Here is a 19,776-nt window from a genome sequence, read left to right as displayed (position 1 = left end):
ATGAAAGAGGAAGCTGCCTGGTAGAATTTTACACAGAACATAACTTAATCATAGCTAACATAAGGTTGTATACATGGAAGAAGCCTGGAGATACCGACAGGTTTCAGATACATTATATAATGGTAAGACAGAGATTTAGGAACCAGGTTTTAAATTGTAAGACGTTTCCAGGGGCAGATGTGGACTCCGACACAATCTATTGGTTATGAACTGTAGATTAAAACTGAAGAAACTGCAAAAAGGTGGGATTTTAAAGAGATGGGACCTGGATACGCTGACTAAACCAGAGGTTGTACAGAGTTTCAGGGAGTACATAAGGGAACAATTGACAAGAATGGGTGAAAGAAATACAGTGGAAGAAGAATGGGTAGCTTTGAGGGATGAAGTAGTGAAGGCAGCAGAGGATCAAGTAGGTAAAAAGACAAGGGCTAGTAGAAATCCTTGGGTGACAGAAGAAATATTGAATTTAACTGATGAAAGGAGAAAATATAAAAATGCAGTAAATGAAGTAAGCAAAAAGGAATACAAACATCTCAAAAATGAGAGCGACAGGAAGCGTAAAATGGCTAAGTAGGGATGGCTAGAGGACAAATGTAAGGATGCAGAGGCCTATCTCACTAGGGGTAAGATAGGTACAGCCTACTGGAAAATTAGAGAGACCTTTCAAGAAAAGAGAACCACTTGTATGAATACCAAGAGCTCAGACAGAAACCTAGTTCTAAGCAAAGAAGGGAAAGCAGAAAGGTGGAAGTAGTATATAGAGGGTCTATACAAAGGCGATGTACTTGAGGGCAATATTATGGAAATGGAAGAGGATGTAGATGAAGGTGAAATGGGAGATATGATACTGCGTGAAGAGTTTGACAGAGCACTGAAAGACCTGAGTCGAAACAAGGCCCTGGGAGTAGACAACATTCCATTAGAACTACTGACAGCCTTGGGAGAGCCAGTCCTGAAAAAACTCTACTATGTGGTGAGCAAAATGTATGAGACAGGTGAAATACCCTCAGACTTCAAGAAGAATATAATAATTCCAATCCCAAAGAAAGCAGGTGCTGACAGATATGAAAATTACCGAACTATCAATTTAATAAGTCACGGCTGCAAAATACTAACACGGACTCTTTACAGACGAATGGAAAAACTGGTAAAGCCGACCTCAGGGAAGATCAGTTCGGATTCCGTAGAAATGTTGGAACACATGAGGCAATACTGACCCTACAACATATCTTAGAAGCTAGTTAAGAAAAGGCAAACCTACTTTTCTAGCATTTGTAGACTTAGAGAAAGCTTTTGACAATGTTGACTGGAATACTCTCTTTCAAATTCTAAAGGTGGCAGGGGTAAAATACAGGGAGCGGAAGGCTATTTACAATTTGTACAGAAACCAGATGGCGGTTATAAGAGTCGAGGGACATGAAAGGGAAGCAGTGATTGGGAAAGGAGTGAGACAGTGTTGTAGTCTCTCCCCGATGTTATTCAATCTCTATATTGAGCAAGCAGTAAAGGAAACAAAAGAAAAATTCGGAATAGGTATTAAAATCCATGGAGAAGAAATAAAAACTTTGAGGTTCGCCGATGACATTGTAATTCTGTCAGAGACAGCAAAGGACTTGGAAGAGGAGTTGAACGGAATGGACAGTGTCTTGAAAGGAGGATATAAGATTAACATCAGCAAAAGCAAAACGAGGATAATGGAATGTAGTCGAATTAAGTCGAGTGATGCTGAGGGAATTAGATTAGTAAATGAGACACTTAAAGTAGTAAAGGAGTTTTGCTATTTGGGGAGCAAAATAACTGATGATGATTGTCGAAGTAGAGAGGATATAAAATGTAGACTGGCTATGGCAAGGAAAGCGTTTCTGAAGAAGAGAAATTTGTTAACATTGAGTATGGATTTAAGTGTCAGGAAGTTGTTTCTGAAAGTATTTGTATGGAAGTGAAACATGGACAATAAATAGTTTGGACAAGAAGAGAATAGAAGCTTTCGAAATGTAGTGCTACAGATGAATGCTGAAGATTAGATTGGTTGTTGTTGTTGTTGGTGGTGGTGGTGGTGGTGGTGGTGGTGGTGGTCTTCAGTTCTGAGACTGGTTTGAAGCAGCTCTCCATGCTACTGTATCCTGTGCAAGCTTCTTCATCTCCCAGTACCTACTGCAGCCTACATCCTTCTGAATCTAATCTTCAGCATTCTTCTGTAGCACCACATTTCAATAGCTTCTAATCTCTTCTTGTCCAAACTATTTATCATCCGTGTTTCACTTCCATACATGGCTACACTCCATACAAATACTTTCAGAAACGACTTCCTGACACTTAAATCAATACTCTATGTTAACAAATTTCTCTTCTTCAGAAATGCTTTCCTTGCCATTGCCAGACTACATTTTATATCCTCTCTACTTCTAGTTTCAGTAGATGGGTAGATCACATAACTAATGAGGAGGTATTGAATAGAATTGGGGAGAAGAGGAGTTTGTGGCACAGCTTGACTAGAAGAAGGGATCGGTTGGTAGGACATGTTCTGAGGCATCAAGGGATCACCAATTTAGTATTGGAGGGCAGCGTGGAGGGTAAAAATGGTAGAGGGAGACCAAGAGATGAATACACTAAGCAGATTCAGAAGGATGTAGGCTGCTGTACGTACTCGGAGGTGATGAAGCTTGCACAGGATAGAGTAGCATGGAGAGCTGCATCAAACCAGTCTCAGGACTGAAGACCACAACAACAACAAGTCATCCCTTTCTGATTTCATTTTTTTCATGTTCTTATAGAAAGCCAGCCTTTTTTCCTTTATTGTGGTAGACATCTTTTCATATAACCCCATTTTTGATATCATATGAAATGTAAACTCATTTGCCTTTCCTTTTTTGTTCTATGATCTTCATTAGAAATTTCATTTTTCGTTTTTTTCATTTATGAGCTTTCCTTTCTGGCATTTGTCACTGTTAGTGATAAACATTCAAATAAGACTGTGGTACTGTTGTTGCTGAATTAGATATGATACGGTATGAACGATGGACCTTGATACAGTAGATGACTTGTGTGCCTCAGTGATAAAGATAACGATATTGTAGGTACAGCCATCTCAGAGGGGTATCTGTGGAGAGGACAAACTAACTTATTGTTCCTGAAGAGGGGCAGCAACCTTTTCAGTAGTTGCAGAAGTAACATCCTGGACTAATAGCAAAACATGTAGCATTGTTAGCACCAAATTTAGTCATATATGTGATGAGTGCTATTCCAAAGACACATTTGTCAGAAATAAGCTAGAAATATCACTATATAGCTGTATATGCACCTGGTGTGTGTCCGCTTCTGCTTCAGTGCCAGTTATATATATTCCTTTTAATTTTATATCTAAAAACAAAGATGATGTGACTTACCAAATGAAAGTGCTGGCAGGTCGACAGACACACAAACACACACAAACAAACATACACACAAAATTCAAGCTTTCGCAACAAACTGTTGCCTCCTTTCGTCTTTCCCTCTCCTTCCCTCTTTCCTGATGAGGCAACAGTTTGTTGCAAAAGCTTGAATTTTGTGTGTATGTTTGTGTTTGTTTGTGTGTCTGTCGACCTGCCAGCACTTTCATTTGGTAAGTCACATCATCTTTGTTTTTAGATATATTTTTCCTAAGTGGAATGTTTCCCTCTATTATAACCATTCCTTTTAATTTTATTTCCACATTATTGTTGTAAGGTTATTGTAAATTCCTCATTCTGTATAAGAATGAGGAAGTGCAGAATTGTTCAGGTCAATAAATGCTAAATGGGTGGGGATTTAAAAAAAATGACATTTTGCCAAATGTACATTCAATCACTGTTTCAATAGTATTCATTCAGAAATAGCAAACTTAGTTTTTTTCAAGGGGACACTTCGCCCCATTAACAGCGGTATGGGCATGTATTAAAAAAAAAAAAAAAAAAAAAAAAAAAAAAAAGGTCTCTCTCTCCTTTTGCTCTACACTAAAACATATTCAAATCCAATCAAAATCTAAGTGCATCTCTTGGGTAGGTTTATTTGTGAGTGACCTGCTCATCCTTTTAATATATCCCACTCCTCCGTGAGGAAGGAATAATTTGTTACAAAAGTGAGGAGGCTATTGTGTATTTGTAAGTGTTTCTCCAGTACTGATATTGGCCTTCTGAAGGTAAGTATTGGGCAGCAATACTGTCTCATAATTTTATGATTTTCTTGAGTAGATCCACCTGTTGATACTTGAGATACTGCATTAGAATGACATGACTTGGGTTTCATAATTTAGTCTTACGTTATACTGAAGTTATTTTATAACATAAAAAAAATTATTGATAAAATTATTTAATAGGATATATAAAAAAATCTGCTCACCAAACAGCGGCAGAAAACACACACATAAAAGGCTGTTGTGACTGGCAAGCTTTTGGAGCCAGTGGCTCCTTCTTCAGGCAAAAGTGTTGAAGGGGAAGGAAGAAAGGTGAAGGAAAAGGACTGGAGAGGTCTAGGAACTGAGGTAGATTTTGGGAAAATCACCCAGAACTGTGGGTCAGGGGTGACTTATCGTACAGTAAGTCCCCCTTACTGGCTCTCTCTGACTTTCCCAAAATCTACTTCTTTTCCTAGATGTCTGACCTGCAATTCTGAGTGACTTTGCCAAAACCTACCCCTCTTTCTAGACCCGTCCAGTCCTTTTCCTTCACCCTTCTTCCTTCCCCAAGTGAAAGCTTGCCAACCACAGCAGTCTTTTGTGTGTGCTCTGCTGCCACTTGGTGAGTAAATTTTTTATGTATCCAATTAAATTATGTTCTTTTATTATTTATTACTTGTGATGCACTGTTTTTATTTGTTTAGATGTTTGAGCTCACAATGGCAGTTACACTTTTCCTGTAAAATATATAACAGTAAATATAAACTAGTCACTAAATAAATGTTTGGCCTTGTTCACTGCCATTCATAATTGACAGGCTGCCTATAAGTCAACAGATTATACCTGTCTTATATTTCCTTTTTGTGAGTGCCAATATGAACATCTTTACATATGCTTGTATTTGTCCGTACTTACAATTCCATTGACTGTTTTCCAGTGCCAGACTTCTGATGATGGAAGCTACTGTCCAAGTCCAGAAATAAAAAACAGTGAAGAGTACTGCAACAGTTTCAGCAGAAATGAAGTAAATGGAAGTTGTGATGCTAGCAAAAATAGTCAACATCCATTATCTCAGCACATTTCTTTCCAGAGCACTACTCCGATAGTCTCTCCTAGTGTTGCAGACATGTTTTCATCGAGTCAGACGACTAATAATGAAGCAGAAATGTTCTTCAACAGCATTCCAACATCAAATTCTCTTGCCGAGAACTCCAGTAATTATTCATCCTTTCCTTATCAAACTTCTAGTTTCATATCACAGGAAAGTATTTACCAGAAAGTGCAGTCAGTAAATGGTGTGACTACTTTATCATCACAATGTCAGCCTTGTCCAAGCGAAGTGACAGAAGCATTTTCTAATCCACAGTCTGGTGCTGACATTGTTCAAACTGATACACATTACATGGGTGGAAACTCCGAAAATGAAAATGTGTCAGACTCTTTTGAGTTTGATTCAACAAAAATAGCATCTACATTTCATAACAATGAGACAGGGAATTGTGCAGAAGTGACAACAGCTCACCAGAAACGTCAGACTCTACCCTCTGATAACTCTTCTTCCATAGACTTACCTAGAGAAACTGTGGATGATATTTCTGTTCAGCAAGCATTGCCACAGTTGTCTTCTGTAGAGGAAGGCAAGAAATTAAATCCTAAAGGAGAAGAAAATATGTCACATAGCAACCCAGAAAAGTTGAATGTTGCTCAAAAATTAGTGTGTGAAGAAACTGCTGCTAAGTCATTGCCTTTGTCGAGCACAGAGAGTCTCCGTCAGATGTCATTGCAAATTAATGATCTTATAAGCGAGACATTTAATGGGAATTCTGATGATAAAAGAAATAGTGTATCAGAACTTGAACACAGAAATCAGGAGCTGGTTGCTATGCTGGCTGTGGAACAGCAGAAGAATGAACAACTCCATTTACAGTTGAAGGAACATGTGAGTATTGTTACTGTTGTAACTGTTGTAAATATTAAGTGTGAATATAAATTATATAAGACTCTAACAGCTCTCTAACATTTAATTATGAATTGGATAGAAACAAAATAAATAACTAGTTGGAATACAGAGTGCAGTCTAAATTGCTGGACTGATCTTTTGCCCAGGCTTACTGTTAATGTTATCTATCCAATGCCTTTTGGACAACCTTGTTTAGAAGCATCGCTGTAGTTACTGTTACTGAATGTATCGATAATGGAAGACTTGATATTTTTAGTGAATAATTCACACAGAGATCCTGATTTAAAACATAGAAGTTCCAAAATGGATTTATGAAACATCCTCAAGACTGAAAAACATTGTACTTTTCAAAATTCATTAAAGCTATGTCCAGCTGTGGATATCCTAAATTATTTAAGGCCTGGTTTTCAGCATTTTTGAGTTTATGACTCCCATTCTGAGCATCTATGTTGTTTCCATGGCTCCCTTGTAAGATATCTTGTATAAACTGAAATAATTAATAAAAAAAAGTTGTGAATAAATTACTACTCACCTCAGAGCGACACTTGACCTTTCTTCTTGTTACACAACTTCTCAAATCTTGGCATCAAATGAGATACAGCTACCCTCATTTCCTTCTCTACTCAAAGTCTTGATCTGTATTCGGTTTTGGTTACAGCCACTAATGAAAACTGACTCTCACAGAGATAGGAGGTCGCAAAAGGAATTAAAACCTTTCTGGCTCAAGCTTAGAAACTCTTTTCATGCTGAACACCAAAATATTGGCAATATCATTCATGAAAACTTCACATTTAGTGAAGAGTCTGGTGAAAGCTCTATCAGTTCCTCCTCTTCTGCGGTGTTGAATCCGGAAGGAGAATCATTACTGAAGGGATTTTGAACCCACTGAAGCCTATCACAGTTTTCAGGAAAGAATTTTTTTAAAATGAACATATACATCAGATAAATGTCCTTCAGTTATAAAAATTCTGTAATGATCCTATATCATTGTCATTTGCAAAATACTCCAAACTTGGGGAAATAGTTCATTTCTCCTCCATCGTTCATTTTTCTCTTCAAAGGAAGAACTTCCTTTTGAAGGCCAAAACATTGTCAATAAGATGAATGAAGAGAGGTTCAGTTTCTTGCAGAGACTTATTCAGTGAGTTTAACTTCTCAGATATATCACATAAGTATACAACCTTCAGTAGAAAGTCAGTGTCTAATAAGCACTTAGCAATGATGTGATTTTCTTCTTCCACGTAAGAACTGACCTCTTGCCTAAGTTCAAAATTGTGTGATAATACATTTCCCCTGGAAAGCCAATGAGTGCTGATATGAAATAGCAGAGATGTATGTTCAGTCCCCATATAGTGATGCATTTGTCTAAAAAATCTAGCTTTCTGAGGATGAGTTTTAATAACATTCACTGCATTTATGACAGTTTGCAGCACTTGATTCGTGTCAACACTCAAATGTGATGCAAGTGCTTCTCCATGGATAATGCAGTGCATCCACATATCAGAATCTGTGCCACTGATGAGTGTTTGTAGACCACTGTAACACCCCAACATGGATCATGCACCATCAGTACACACGCCAACACAATGTAACCTGTTAATTTGATATTCTGTCATGCAGTTGTCCTCTATTATGATCTAATCTTTGCCTGTAGTACCTGTGTTTACTGCCCCCCCACCCCCCCAAAAAAAAAAAAAAAAAAAAAAAAAAAAAAAAAAAAATCATAACTCCGTCATTAGTAAATCACACATAGCAATTTAAAGGAGCATCTCTACTGCTATCAGTGGTCCTATCAAACTGCAAACCGAACTCCCTTCCTATAATTTTTTCATGATGATTTGTCTCCCAAATCGTGAATTCAACGACTAACTGTAGTGTTATACAAACAAATGGGAAAAATTTGGACTCTACAAGCAGTAGTAGCACATGGTAGAATTAGTTTTTCCACAGTCTTATGGGCTTCGTAACGTGTTCCTAATCAGTAAACTACATGGTAGGATGCTAGAAGTGCTTTATTCAAGATTTTTGCCTGCTTTGAAAATGATGCTTTTTGTTCTTTCATTTGACTCAGTTTCTTAGAAAAATATGTTCTTGGTTTGACCATGTTATTCTTATGAACTGATACTTTAATTTGCTAGGTAGGATATAAAAACAAAGTACTTTCAGACACACAACACAATGTGAACAGTTATCGTTTTTCACAACAGAGCACATGAAACCAAAATCTAAGTTACTGTTATCATATTTTCTATACTTGTGTTTCCTCTCATTACCACTTTCCTTGTTGTGCTCAGCAGGTTCTCACTTTTTGCTTCCACTTAACAAATTTTAAAAACTTTTCCATAGTTATCAGCTGTATAACAATGTCACAATATAATAAAAAATGGATTGCAAACACAGCAATAAATGTAAGTGTAACACATGACAGTTCAATTTTGAGGTTACGACTGCTTATGCAGGCTGGCCAACATCTAATGTGGAATTCCTTGGAGGCCACACAGGTTGACATCTGAAATGGAATTTCCCACAACTGTCTTCTTTGCCCCTAACTGCGAAACAAATCTGTGGTACCCCAGATGATCAATCATTGTGCACCAGAGCATTGCAGCACACAAATTGAATACCACTGGCTTAGGGTAAATGCTGGTATGATTCAGCTTGTAAAGGATATGTGTGATTCCCTTCCCCATCATCCTCCTTTCAAAACTTGTGCTCCTTCTTCATTGACCTCATTGCTGGGATATTAAACCCCATTCAAAATTTCCTTTTCCTCTATTTCAAAAGTCATGACAAGGACAATGTTGACAGTGTTTTTCACTAGTACTGACATTGTCTGCAAAGAATTTAGTCAACAGGTAGAACAATAAGCAAGGACTCTTCTATCAGGAAATGTAGCTACTCACCAGCGCAAGTCCAGTAATTTATATTAAATTGCTTTGATTTCTCATAAGTTTTTTCTGCAGTAAAATTTCTCAGCTCATTTGGCAACAGTAAATCAGTTGTTCGTTTCCCAACATTTTACCATTCATCTTATCTGTCAGATTAGTCACTTCCAGACTATTTGCTCTTTCAGAAACTGGATATGTATCTAAATGGTTTAAGATTTGAGTCTATTGACAAGATCTGCCATGCTGACTGACAAACTGAATATAATTCTGAAAGAACATTTCTCTGAAGCCAGGAAGGATCTGAAAAGTAATCAAGAATGATGTATCTCATCAAATTCATTTCATGTTGAATAAATAAAGTGAAAACTCTTACTTAAGCCATTGATTTTGAATTTGTTATTGTCATAGTAAATGAAGCAGGCAAAAAGGAATATAAACGTCTCAAAAATGAGATCGACAGGAAGTGCAAAATGGCTAAGCAGGGATGGCTAGAGGACAAATGTAAGGATGTAGAGGCTTATCTCACTAGGGGTAAGATAGATATTGCCTACAGGAAAATTAAAGAGACCTTTGGAGATAAAGAACCACTTGTATGAACATCATGAGCTCAGATGGAAACCCAGTTGTAAGCAAAGAAGGGAAAGCAGAAAGGTGGAAGGAGTATATAGAGGGTCTATACAAGGGCGATGTACTTGAGGACAATATTATGGAAATGGAAGAGGATGTAGATGAAGATGAAATGGGAGATACGATACTGCGTGAAGAGTTTGACAGAGCACCGAAAGACCTGAGTCGAAACAAGGCCCCCGGAGTAGACAACATTCCATTGGAACTACTGACGGCCTTGGGAGAGCCAGTCCTGATAAAACTCTACTATCTGGTGAACAAGAAGTATGAAACAGGTGAAATACCCTCAGACTTCAAGAAGAACATAATAATTCCAATCCCAAAGAAAGCAGGTGTTGACAGATGTGAAAATTACCAGTCAGTCAGTTTAATAAGCCACCGCTGCAAAGTACTAACACGAATTCTATACAGACGAATGGAAAAACTAGTAGAAGCTGAGCTCGGGGAAGATGAGTTTGGATTCCGTAGAAATGTTGGAACACGTGAGGCAATACTGACCTTACGACTTATCTTAGAAGAAAGATTAAGGAAAGGAAAACCTATGTTTCTAGCATTTGTAGACTTAGAGAAAGCTTTTGACAATGTTGACTGGAATACTCTCTTTCAAATTCTAAAGGTGGCAGGGGTAAAATACAGGGAGTGAAAGGCTATTTACAATTTGTACAGAAACCAGATGGCAGTTATAAGAGTCGAGGGACATGAAAGGGAAGCAGTGATTGGGAAGGGGGTGAGACAGTGGTGTAGTCTCTCCCCGATGTTATTCAATCTCTATATTGAGCAAGCAGTAAAGGAAACAAAAGAAAAATTCAGAGTAGGTATTAAAATCCATGGAGAAGAAATAAAAACTTTAAGGTTCGCCGGTGACATTGTAATTCTGTCAGAGACAGCAAAGGACTTGGAAGAGCAGTTGAACGGAATGGACAGTGTCTTGAAAGGAGGATATAAGATGAACATCAACAAAAGCAAAACGAGGATAATGGAATGTAGTCGAATTAAGTCGAGTGATGCTGAGGGAATTAGATTAGTAAATGAGACACTTAAAGTAGTAAAGGAGTTTTGCTATTTGGGGAGCAAAATAACTGATGATGGTCAAAGTAGAGAGAATATAAAATGTAGACTGGCAATGGCAAGGAAAGCGTTTCTGAAGAAGAGAAATTTGTTAACATTGAGTATAGATTTAAGTGTCAGGAGGTCATTTCTGAAAGTATTTGTATGGAGTGTAGCCATGTATGGAAGTGAAACATGGACGAGAAATAGTTTGGACAAGAAGAGAATAGAAGCTTTCGAAATGTGGTGCTACAGAAGAATGCTGAAGATTAGATGGGTAGATCATATAACTAATGAGGAAGTATTGAATAGGATTGGGGAGAAGAGAAGTTTGTGGCACAACTTGACCAGAAGAAGGGATCGGTTGGTAGGACATGTTCTGAGGCATCAAGGGATCACCAATTTAGTATTGGAGGGCAGCGTGGAGGGTAAAAATCGTAGAGGGAGACCGAGAGGTGAATACACTAAGCAGATTCAGAAGGATATAGGTTGCAGTAGGTACTGGGAGATGAAGAAGCTTGCACAGGATAGAGTAGCATGGAGAGCTGCACAAACCAGTCTCAGGACTGAAGACCACACAACAACAGTGTCGTAGTTCAGGAACTTGGGGCTTCACTGATTGTATATTAAACTTAATATTTCGTGTACAGGCACCAGGGTCATCTGTCTTCCTCTGTACCCGAGTGGACAGTCTGTCTGACAGATGTACGGGGTACATGACTTACATTCCCAGTACTGCCAAGATTTTTTCCTTGGTGGGAGGACTGAAATGGAGTGCACTCTGCCTCATGGGACCAGTTTAGGAGCTACCTGTAGGGAATGTGTCAATTTTGGTTTGTGAAAGCCAACATTAAGAGCCAAGAGAGCAGGTTGTTATCAACCGACTACTATGTTCTGACATCAAATATAGACTGACGTTGAGGATACTAAAGCACTTGATTGATGAAGTGTGCACCATGAAGCCTGATCTTTTAATTAGTTAGTATAGAGACAAGTCGTCAGCAGGTTTTTTAAGGTAGGTGGCACCAGATGTCTGTGCAGAAGTCCAATTCCCATAAATTATAGGCCAGTGGTTTGTGACCATGGAGCTGGCACCCGATAGTGTCATAGGTGTGTTCTATGGGGTTCAGATCAGGTGAATTTGGTGGCGAAGACATCAGTGTGAATTCACAGTTCTGCTTCTCAAACGACTGTAACTACATGATCCTGTGCCCACTGCAGTTGTTACTGTCAGTGTCATTGGTCAACATGGGAACACAATGGGGGTCATCTGCTGCAGAACCCGAAGTACAGTTATGTCGACTGAATGGTGTGCTCTGAAACACTTGTGTTTGTAACAGTGTTGTATTCCATTGTCAGGTCTGCCAGAAGTGGTTGCCTATCTCACTGTACAGTGTGGGAAAGCCTTCACATATTATAGTGATGAGATGTGGATGTCCAACACCTTGTTGCTTACTCATTGCTTCAACCACTTTCTTTAGCTGCTCACAACATTTGCTTGCAAACAGTTGGCCAGCTTTGCAGATTCTGAAATGCTAACTCCAAGGTGCCCAGCCATAAAAAAACTGCCCTTGATTTGATTTAATCAGAGAGACATAACAACAGCGGTCTTCTCCTGTCGCCCAAACCAAAACTAAGTTTATTGTGTGGTCTCTCTCCATGTCATTCTAGTAAAGCCATCCAGTGCCATTTACTAGTGCTTCATTAAACACAATCACTTCAGGAATTTGTGATGCAAATATTTTGTGTATTTTTGCCTTCAGTGCATCGCGTTGGAAGAGTGAATGTGTGCTTTCATCGCGTGCACCACATAGTCTACATTTGGGAACTTCTTTCTCTATTCCCATTATGTACAGATGTTGCTTGTAGTTTCCATGGCCAGCCATTAAACTTACTGTTCAAGCCCGGCATTGCAGAAGTTATCTTTAAACATGATTTTCATGTTTTTGTTTTTTGTTCTTTGTCCAAAGTTCTACATGCTGCCTTCTGATCCAGCTACAGTTTTGACTATAACACTTTTCCTGGAACTGACCAGCAGCTTTGCCTCCTCCCATGGAGCTATCTTGGACACCATATCCTTCAGTCAATCTCTTGTTCTTATCACTCCACAAAGTTTAGAGCACCTTTGGCCCTTCCTAATTTGGGACCTTGACTTGCACCTTTCCCAGTCTTATCAACGAGAGCCATCTGAACTAGCTCCTCCTGCTGCAGGGTGATGGTATTAAGTGGCTGTCCTTGTTGGATTATCACCACCCTAAAAACTATTTCCCTGTTTCCTACCTCTGCTTTTTCTGGAATTGGTTATCCTGGGAAGTGAGAGTTAAGGACTCCTGCCTTGTTCTCTTATTCTGTGCCTTATAGGTGGGAGGAATCTCTTTACCCACTTCAGTCTTAGAGAGTCTTTTCTCGAAGGTCTAATATTCAAGACCTTTGTCTATGTTTGTTCTTAGGAAGTCTGGTCCAACATCCCAGTGATGTTTTCCACTTTTTGACTAGTCCTTCCCCCAATCCAGTTGTCGCAACAGTTTCCATTTATTAATTGCCTGATAGTTGGGTATTTGAGAAATCATCAAGTCCCTTAATTTTTGGATTTGTTTCTTTTTGGTCCCTTGAGAATTGGGGATATATTTGTCGATACCAGCAGAGCACTGCACCATTGTAAGGCTAATTGCCCGAGGCAGTTACCTGGTATTCCTGAGGCTCCATTCACTACACAGCTTCCCATGTGTCACGCACTCCTTTGCATGGAACATGTCACTTGTTCCATCTGACACACATTTTCATGTAAATTGGATGGTCCAAGGAGGAGTACTAATCCCCCTCACCTCTAAAAGGATCTGTTTTTGCATGGAGTCAAGCTCCTCAGAAAAAGTAGATATACCCTTGAGGGGGAATCTGTCCTTCGGCGGAGTCCCTTATTTCAGTGGATTTCCCCATTTACAGCCCATATTTTTCACTTATACACCTTCCTTACCAGATCATGTGCTTGCTACACCACCAGATGGCATTCAGGCTAGTGGGTGGGCCTTGGTCCCTAATGTTTTGGCTTGTCACTGTGTGTAAACAATATCAGAGAAAAGTTATCCTAATTGAGAGTGAGAACCAAGTACTTGTATTCAGGAAATCAAGGGTTGAAAACCCCAGGGTTAACTGTTCAGAAAAATACAGGATTGAATAACAACAATATTATGAAAAGGATAGCTTGCTACCATACAGAGAAGATATTGAATCATAGACAGGCTCAATTAAAAGGCTATTGTACATTTAAGCTTTCAGTCTAAAGGCCTTCTTCTGAACTAGAAAACGGGACACACATTCACACAAGCACATCTCACACACACATGGCCACTGTCTGTCGCTGGACTTGCTAACAGCAACACCAGCTGATGGGAGAAAGCAATCTGGTGTGTGTGTGGGGGAGGGGGGGGGGGGGGCAGGGAAGGGGAGGGGAGGAAATAGCAGGGGTAGGGGGTGGGGAAAGGTGTAGTGCTGCTTGTGGGAATCATGCAGGGACTTAGGAACCCGCTAAGACAGAGTTGGGCTGCCAGGTTCATTCATGTGGTTTGGAGAAGGGGAGGGAGAGGAGTGGAAGCAGGAGAGAAACAGAGGAGGGGAAAAATAGTAGTGGAATAGAAAGGCTGTTTACTGCTGGAGTGGGAACAGGAAGGGGATGCAAAGGTGAGTGACGGGGGGTAACGAAGGTTGAGACCTGGGGGTGTTACGGGAATGTAGGCTGTATTGCGGGGAGAGTTCTCACCTGTACAATACAGAAAGGCTGGTGTGACAGAAGGGCCAGATGACACAGGCAGTTGAAGCAATCATTGAAGTGAAGTACATTTTGTTGGACAGAGCATGTTCAGGAGCTGGGTGGTCCAGCAGTCATTAGACACAGTTTGTCGGTGGTCCTTCATGCAGGCAGACAGCTTGTTAATTGTCATGCCCCATGTAGGAAAACAGCACAATGGTTGCAGCTTAATTGGTATATCACCTCACTGCTTTCCCAAGTAGCCCTTCTTTTGACAGAGTAGGAGATGCTTGTGACCAGGCTGGAGTATGTGGTGGTGGGAGGAAATATGGGGACAGGTCTTGCATTTAGATCTGTTGCAGGAATATGAGCATTGAGGTAAGGGGTGAAGTAGTGATGGACAAGGATACTGCACAGGTTTAGTGGGCAATGGAATACCACAGTGTGAAGAAGGGTGGTGAGGATGGTTGGGAGGACATTTCTCATTTCAGTGCACAAAGGTAGTCAAAACCCTGGGGAAGAATGTGATTCAGGTGTTCCAGTCTGCATGGTACTTCTGTGTCACTGGGCGGGGGGTCCTCCTTTGTGTCCAGATGGCAGGTAGGTAACTTGTGAGATAAGGAATGGAGATCAGCACATTGTACTTCACTTCAATGACTGCTTCATAACCTGTGCCATCTGGATCTTTCCTGCCACCACTAACTTTTCAGAATTGCACAGATGGAGCTCTTCCTGCAAGATATACTATGTACCCATAAACCCCCTGGCCTCAGACTTCGCTAGTCCCTGTTCTTCACCTACCTAACCCTCTCCCTGCTCCCATCTCAGCATTACACAACCTTCTATCTCAAGAACATTACCACTAGTCTTTTCCCCTCCTGTACTTCCCTCCTTTTCTGCTCCCCACCCTGACCCCTCCCCCCCCCCCCCCCCCCCCACCCTCAATCAAATTTCCTGACAGAACCTAGCAGCCCTTCTCTGACCCCCACCACATCCCTGCATGCTCCATCAAGCAGCACAACTTCCCCACCCCTACTGTGCTGTCTTTCCCTGCCCCAGCCTCCTCCTCTCCCACCACCACCAATGCCAATTTGTTTCTCCCATCATGTGCTGTTGCAGTTCACAGTCCAGCTACAGTGGCTAGATGCAGTGATCGTGTGTCTGTGAGTTATGCTTGTGAGAATGTGTGTGTGTGTGTGTGTGTGTGTGTGTGTGTGTGTGTGTGTGTGTGTGTGTGTGTGTTTTCTACTTCAGAAGAAGGCCTTATGGCTGAAAGCTTTGATGTATAGCAGTCTTTTCATTGTATGTGTCTGTGACTCTGCATCTCCTCTATATGGTGAGTAGCAGTCAAGCCTTTTGATAATGTTAGAGTTAACTGTTGATGTTCTCATTCCATAATGTTCGCATGAGTTGTGCAAATACAAATCAAAATTGGCTTGAGTCACTTTGAAGAAGCATTGTCCTCTGCTACCGTTGCCAAAACTGGGCCTGGCGGATTAGACCCTTTGGCTCATCTTTTGCTGGGTATGTTAAAATTTAACCAAACAATAATAAAAAATGAATGTATGGGAAGGTTTTAAATAAGAACCAACCTTGTGCTACAGGCATTTTATTTTTTATCGTGCAGCATATTGAAATCTGTCATTATAAAATAGTCCGCTCTCTGGTGACTCACCATTACCAACTTTTATTTCCTTGGTGAAATGCATTCTTTGGAATGGTGTCAAGTTCTCACATCTCTGAATCCTGTCTGTTCTCTGAAAACATTTTCTGTTTTACTTGATTGTGATATTGAGAAACAGGATGAGGTCTTCCGGTGGCAAATTAGGAGAATGGTGTAAGTGGACACAAGAGTTGTGCAATATTTTGCTGCTTTCCTATATCATAAGCAATTTGTTATATGGTATGCTTTTATGATACAAAATCTAAATATTTCCCTACAATTCAGACCTCTTTCTGCAAAGTTCTTGCAAACTTGTTAAAAACCCTTCTACAGCAGTGTTATAAATTCAAGATATTCAGTAACTTTCCAGTTTCAGAACCTTGATGTTGAATAAGTGCATTCTTGCTTTCTCTGTCAAGTGATGAACTGCTTCCCAACCTACCATGACATTTCATTTTTGCTTCAGTGTTATTGTCCTAGACAAGTCTATCTTCTGCCACAACATAACCAGCAAATTTAATCACTGTTTGCATTCTCAACCATCTCCTGACTGATATTCATGCTATACAGTTCCTTTCACCTTTCAATGACCAAGGGATGAATTTTGTAATGGCACAATTCATGTAAAGTTCTTTCATTACAATTTTGTGCCATGAGTTCAGTCAAAACCTCTCTATCAACAAAACAATATGTATGTGAATCACCACTAGACTCTCCACATGGTGGTCATCTGTTGTTGAGGAAGGTCGTCCCCCCCCCCCCCTCCCCCACACACATCCTCATGCCATTGGTCTTCATTGATCAACCATTTACCCTCTTTGAAAGATTTCAACTCACGTTGCACTACATTCATTCATTGTGTTCTGTAAATCCCATCAAGATAAAGAATCTTCAGAGATGGGAAATGAGTCAAGATGCACATTAACACAAGCCAGAGACATCACATAAAATATAATCTGTATACTGTATTAGCATTAAACTATCACTATACATCTACATCTATGTACATACTCCACAAGCCACTGTAGGGTATACGGCAGAAGGTACCTTGTACCACTGCTAGTCTTGTCCTCTCCAATTCCACCTGCAGTAGGGGAAAATGACTGTCTGCGTGCCTCCATGTGAGCCCAAATTTCTCATATCTTGTCTTTGTAATAGTTATGCAAAATGTATATTGGTGGTAGTAAAATAGTGTGACAGTCAGCCTCAAATGTCGTTCTCTAAATTTTTCAATAGTGTTCCTCAAAAATAACACCTTCACTCCAGGAATTCCCATTGAGTTCCTGAAGCATGTTGTTTGAAGCTACTGATAACAATTATAGCAGCCTGCCCTCTGAATTGCTTCAATGTCTTACTTTAGTGCGACCTGGTGTGGACCCCAAACTCAAGCATTACTCAAGAATAGGTTGCACTAGTGTCGTATGTGTGGTCTCCTTTATAGGTGAACCACCTATTCCCAAAGTTCTCCCAATAAACCAAAGTCAGTCACTCACCTTCTCTACCATAATTCTCAAATGCTCGTTCCATTTCCTATCACTTTACAATGTTTCACCCAGATATTTAAACGATGTGACTGTGTCAGGGTGGACACTACTAATGTTGTTTCTGAACATTACAGGTTGGCTTTTCCTACTCATCCACATTAACTTGCATTTTTATAGATTTAGAGAAAGCTACCATTCATCACATCATCTAGATATTTTATCTAGGTCACCTTGTATCATTCTACAAACCTTGAACTTCAACACCTTCCCATTCGCCATGGCATCATCAGCAAACTACCATAAATTGTTGCTCACCCTGTCCATCAGATCATTTATGTGAACAGAAAAAAATAGCAGTCCTATCATGCTTCCTTGGAGCAGGTCTGATGGTACACTTGTCACTAATGAACACTCACTGTTGAGGATGACTTACTGGGTTATATTGCTTAAGTAGTCTGTGAGCCCCTTACATATCTGGAAACCTATTCCATATGCTCATATGTTTATTAACAGTCTCCAGTGGGATGCCGTGTTAAATGCTTCCCGGAAATCTAAAAATATGGAATCTACCTGTTACCCTTCATCCATAGTTCACAGTGTATTGTGTGAGGAAAAGGTCAGCTGAGTTTTGCAGGAGCAATGCTTTCTAGAACCTTTCTAATTTGTGGGCATAAGCTTCTCAGTCTCAAGGAAATTTATTTTATTTAAACTGAGAATATCTTGAATTCTACAACAAACTGGTATTAAGAATAGCGATCTGTAATTTTGTGGGTTCCTTATTTTACCCTTTTTATGTACAGGAATCACCTGCGCTTTTTCCCAGTCACTTGGGACTTTGTGTGGGGCCAGAAGTGTGTCATAAATGCAAGCTAAGCAAGGGCCCAGTACTGTAGAGTACTTTTTGTAAAACCGAATTGGAATTCCATTGAGACCTGGTGACATTTGTTTTCAGTGCTTTCAGTTGTTTGTCTATGCCAGGAATGCTTGTCACTGTGTCATTCATATAGTAGTCTGTTCCATGGTCACATGACAGTATGTTTGTAGGATTCTCCTATGTGAATGATTTCTTTAATGCAAAATTTAAAACTTCAGCTTTTGTTTTGCTATCTTGTGCTGTCACATCAGACTGGTTAGTAAGTGATTGGACGGAAACATTAGACCCACTTAGAAATTTTATATAGGACTATAATTCTCTTGTGTTCTTGGCCATAGATCTTTTCACAGAAGCGCAAATAACTACTAACCTTTGCCTGTCATCATTTGCATGTCCTCCTTTGAATCAAAAGTGCAATAGTCTTCGCTTGCTCAGCATTTTCCTAATTATGTTCTTAAACCATGGTAGGTCTTTTCTGTCCTTAATCCACTTACTAGGCACATTGTTCTTCAGTCCACGATTTACAGTCTATTTAATCTTTGCCAGAATTCCTCTATGTCTGTATTACTGGAACTACGTGATGTCAGTTGATTCTGTAAATGAAATGCATACAATTGCTTATCTTCTCTTTCTAGCAGAAACACTCTCCAAGCCTTCTTGACTGATAAAAGGTGGCAATGCTTATGCCATGCAAATTTAATAGAGTAAGTCTGCCTCCACAGCTGAGGTGTCAGGACTGGGTTTGATTCCTGGTGCTATCAGAGATTTTTCTTTGGTGAGGACTGGATGCGGTGCACTCAGCCTAGTGATGCCAATTGACTAAATAATAGTGGCTCCAGGCCATTAAAACTGACAACAGCCTGGAAAGCACTGTGGTGATGCCACACTCCTCCATACCACATCCAGTGACACCAATTGCAAAGGATGGCAAGGTGGTCAGTCAATGCCAATGGGAGTTGTGGGTGAAGTTTATATTTTTTACGTTAGTTACCCTGATCCATAGATCAAATTCACAATTAATATTATGATGTGGAACAGTTCAACAGATCAAACATAGAATACTGATACAAAACTGCAAGGTGGTCAGTCAATGCCAATGGGAGTTGTGGGTGAAGTTTATATTTTTTACGTTAGTTACCCTGATCCATAGATCAAATTCACAATTAATATTATGATGTGGAACAGTTCAACAGATCAAACATAGAATACTGATACAAAACTAAATAAAATTATTTGTACAGCTGCAAGCTGGCCATTTAGAGTTTTTTTAAGGGCTAATTACATATAAATTTTATTTATTTACATTTTTTCAAGAAATCACTGAGCTTGAAGACTACACCAAACATCATACATAGG

At 39.8% G+C, this 19,776-nt stretch overlaps 1 protein-coding gene across 1 annotated transcript in view; it reads left to right on the top strand.

Moving 5' to 3' along the window:
* The window catches only part of LOC124799314 (golgin subfamily A member 2-like), a 114,854-nt gene that overhangs the window by 24,765 nt on the left and 70,313 nt on the right, over positions 1-19,776 (top strand). The window contains exon 3 of the mRNA XM_047262902.1: positions 5,070-6,071. Within this exon, the coding sequence (XP_047118858.1) occupies positions 5,070-6,071 (1,002 nt within the window). The remainder of the gene's footprint in view (positions 1-5,069; positions 6,072-19,776) is intronic.

This window comes from Schistocerca piceifrons, chromosome 5 (genome assembly GCF_021461385.2).
Source record: "Schistocerca piceifrons isolate TAMUIC-IGC-003096 chromosome 5, iqSchPice1.1, whole genome shotgun sequence".
NCBI lineage: Eukaryota > Metazoa > Arthropoda > Insecta > Orthoptera > Acrididae > Schistocerca > Schistocerca piceifrons.
This window is presented reverse-complemented; position numbering and strand designations above follow the sequence as displayed.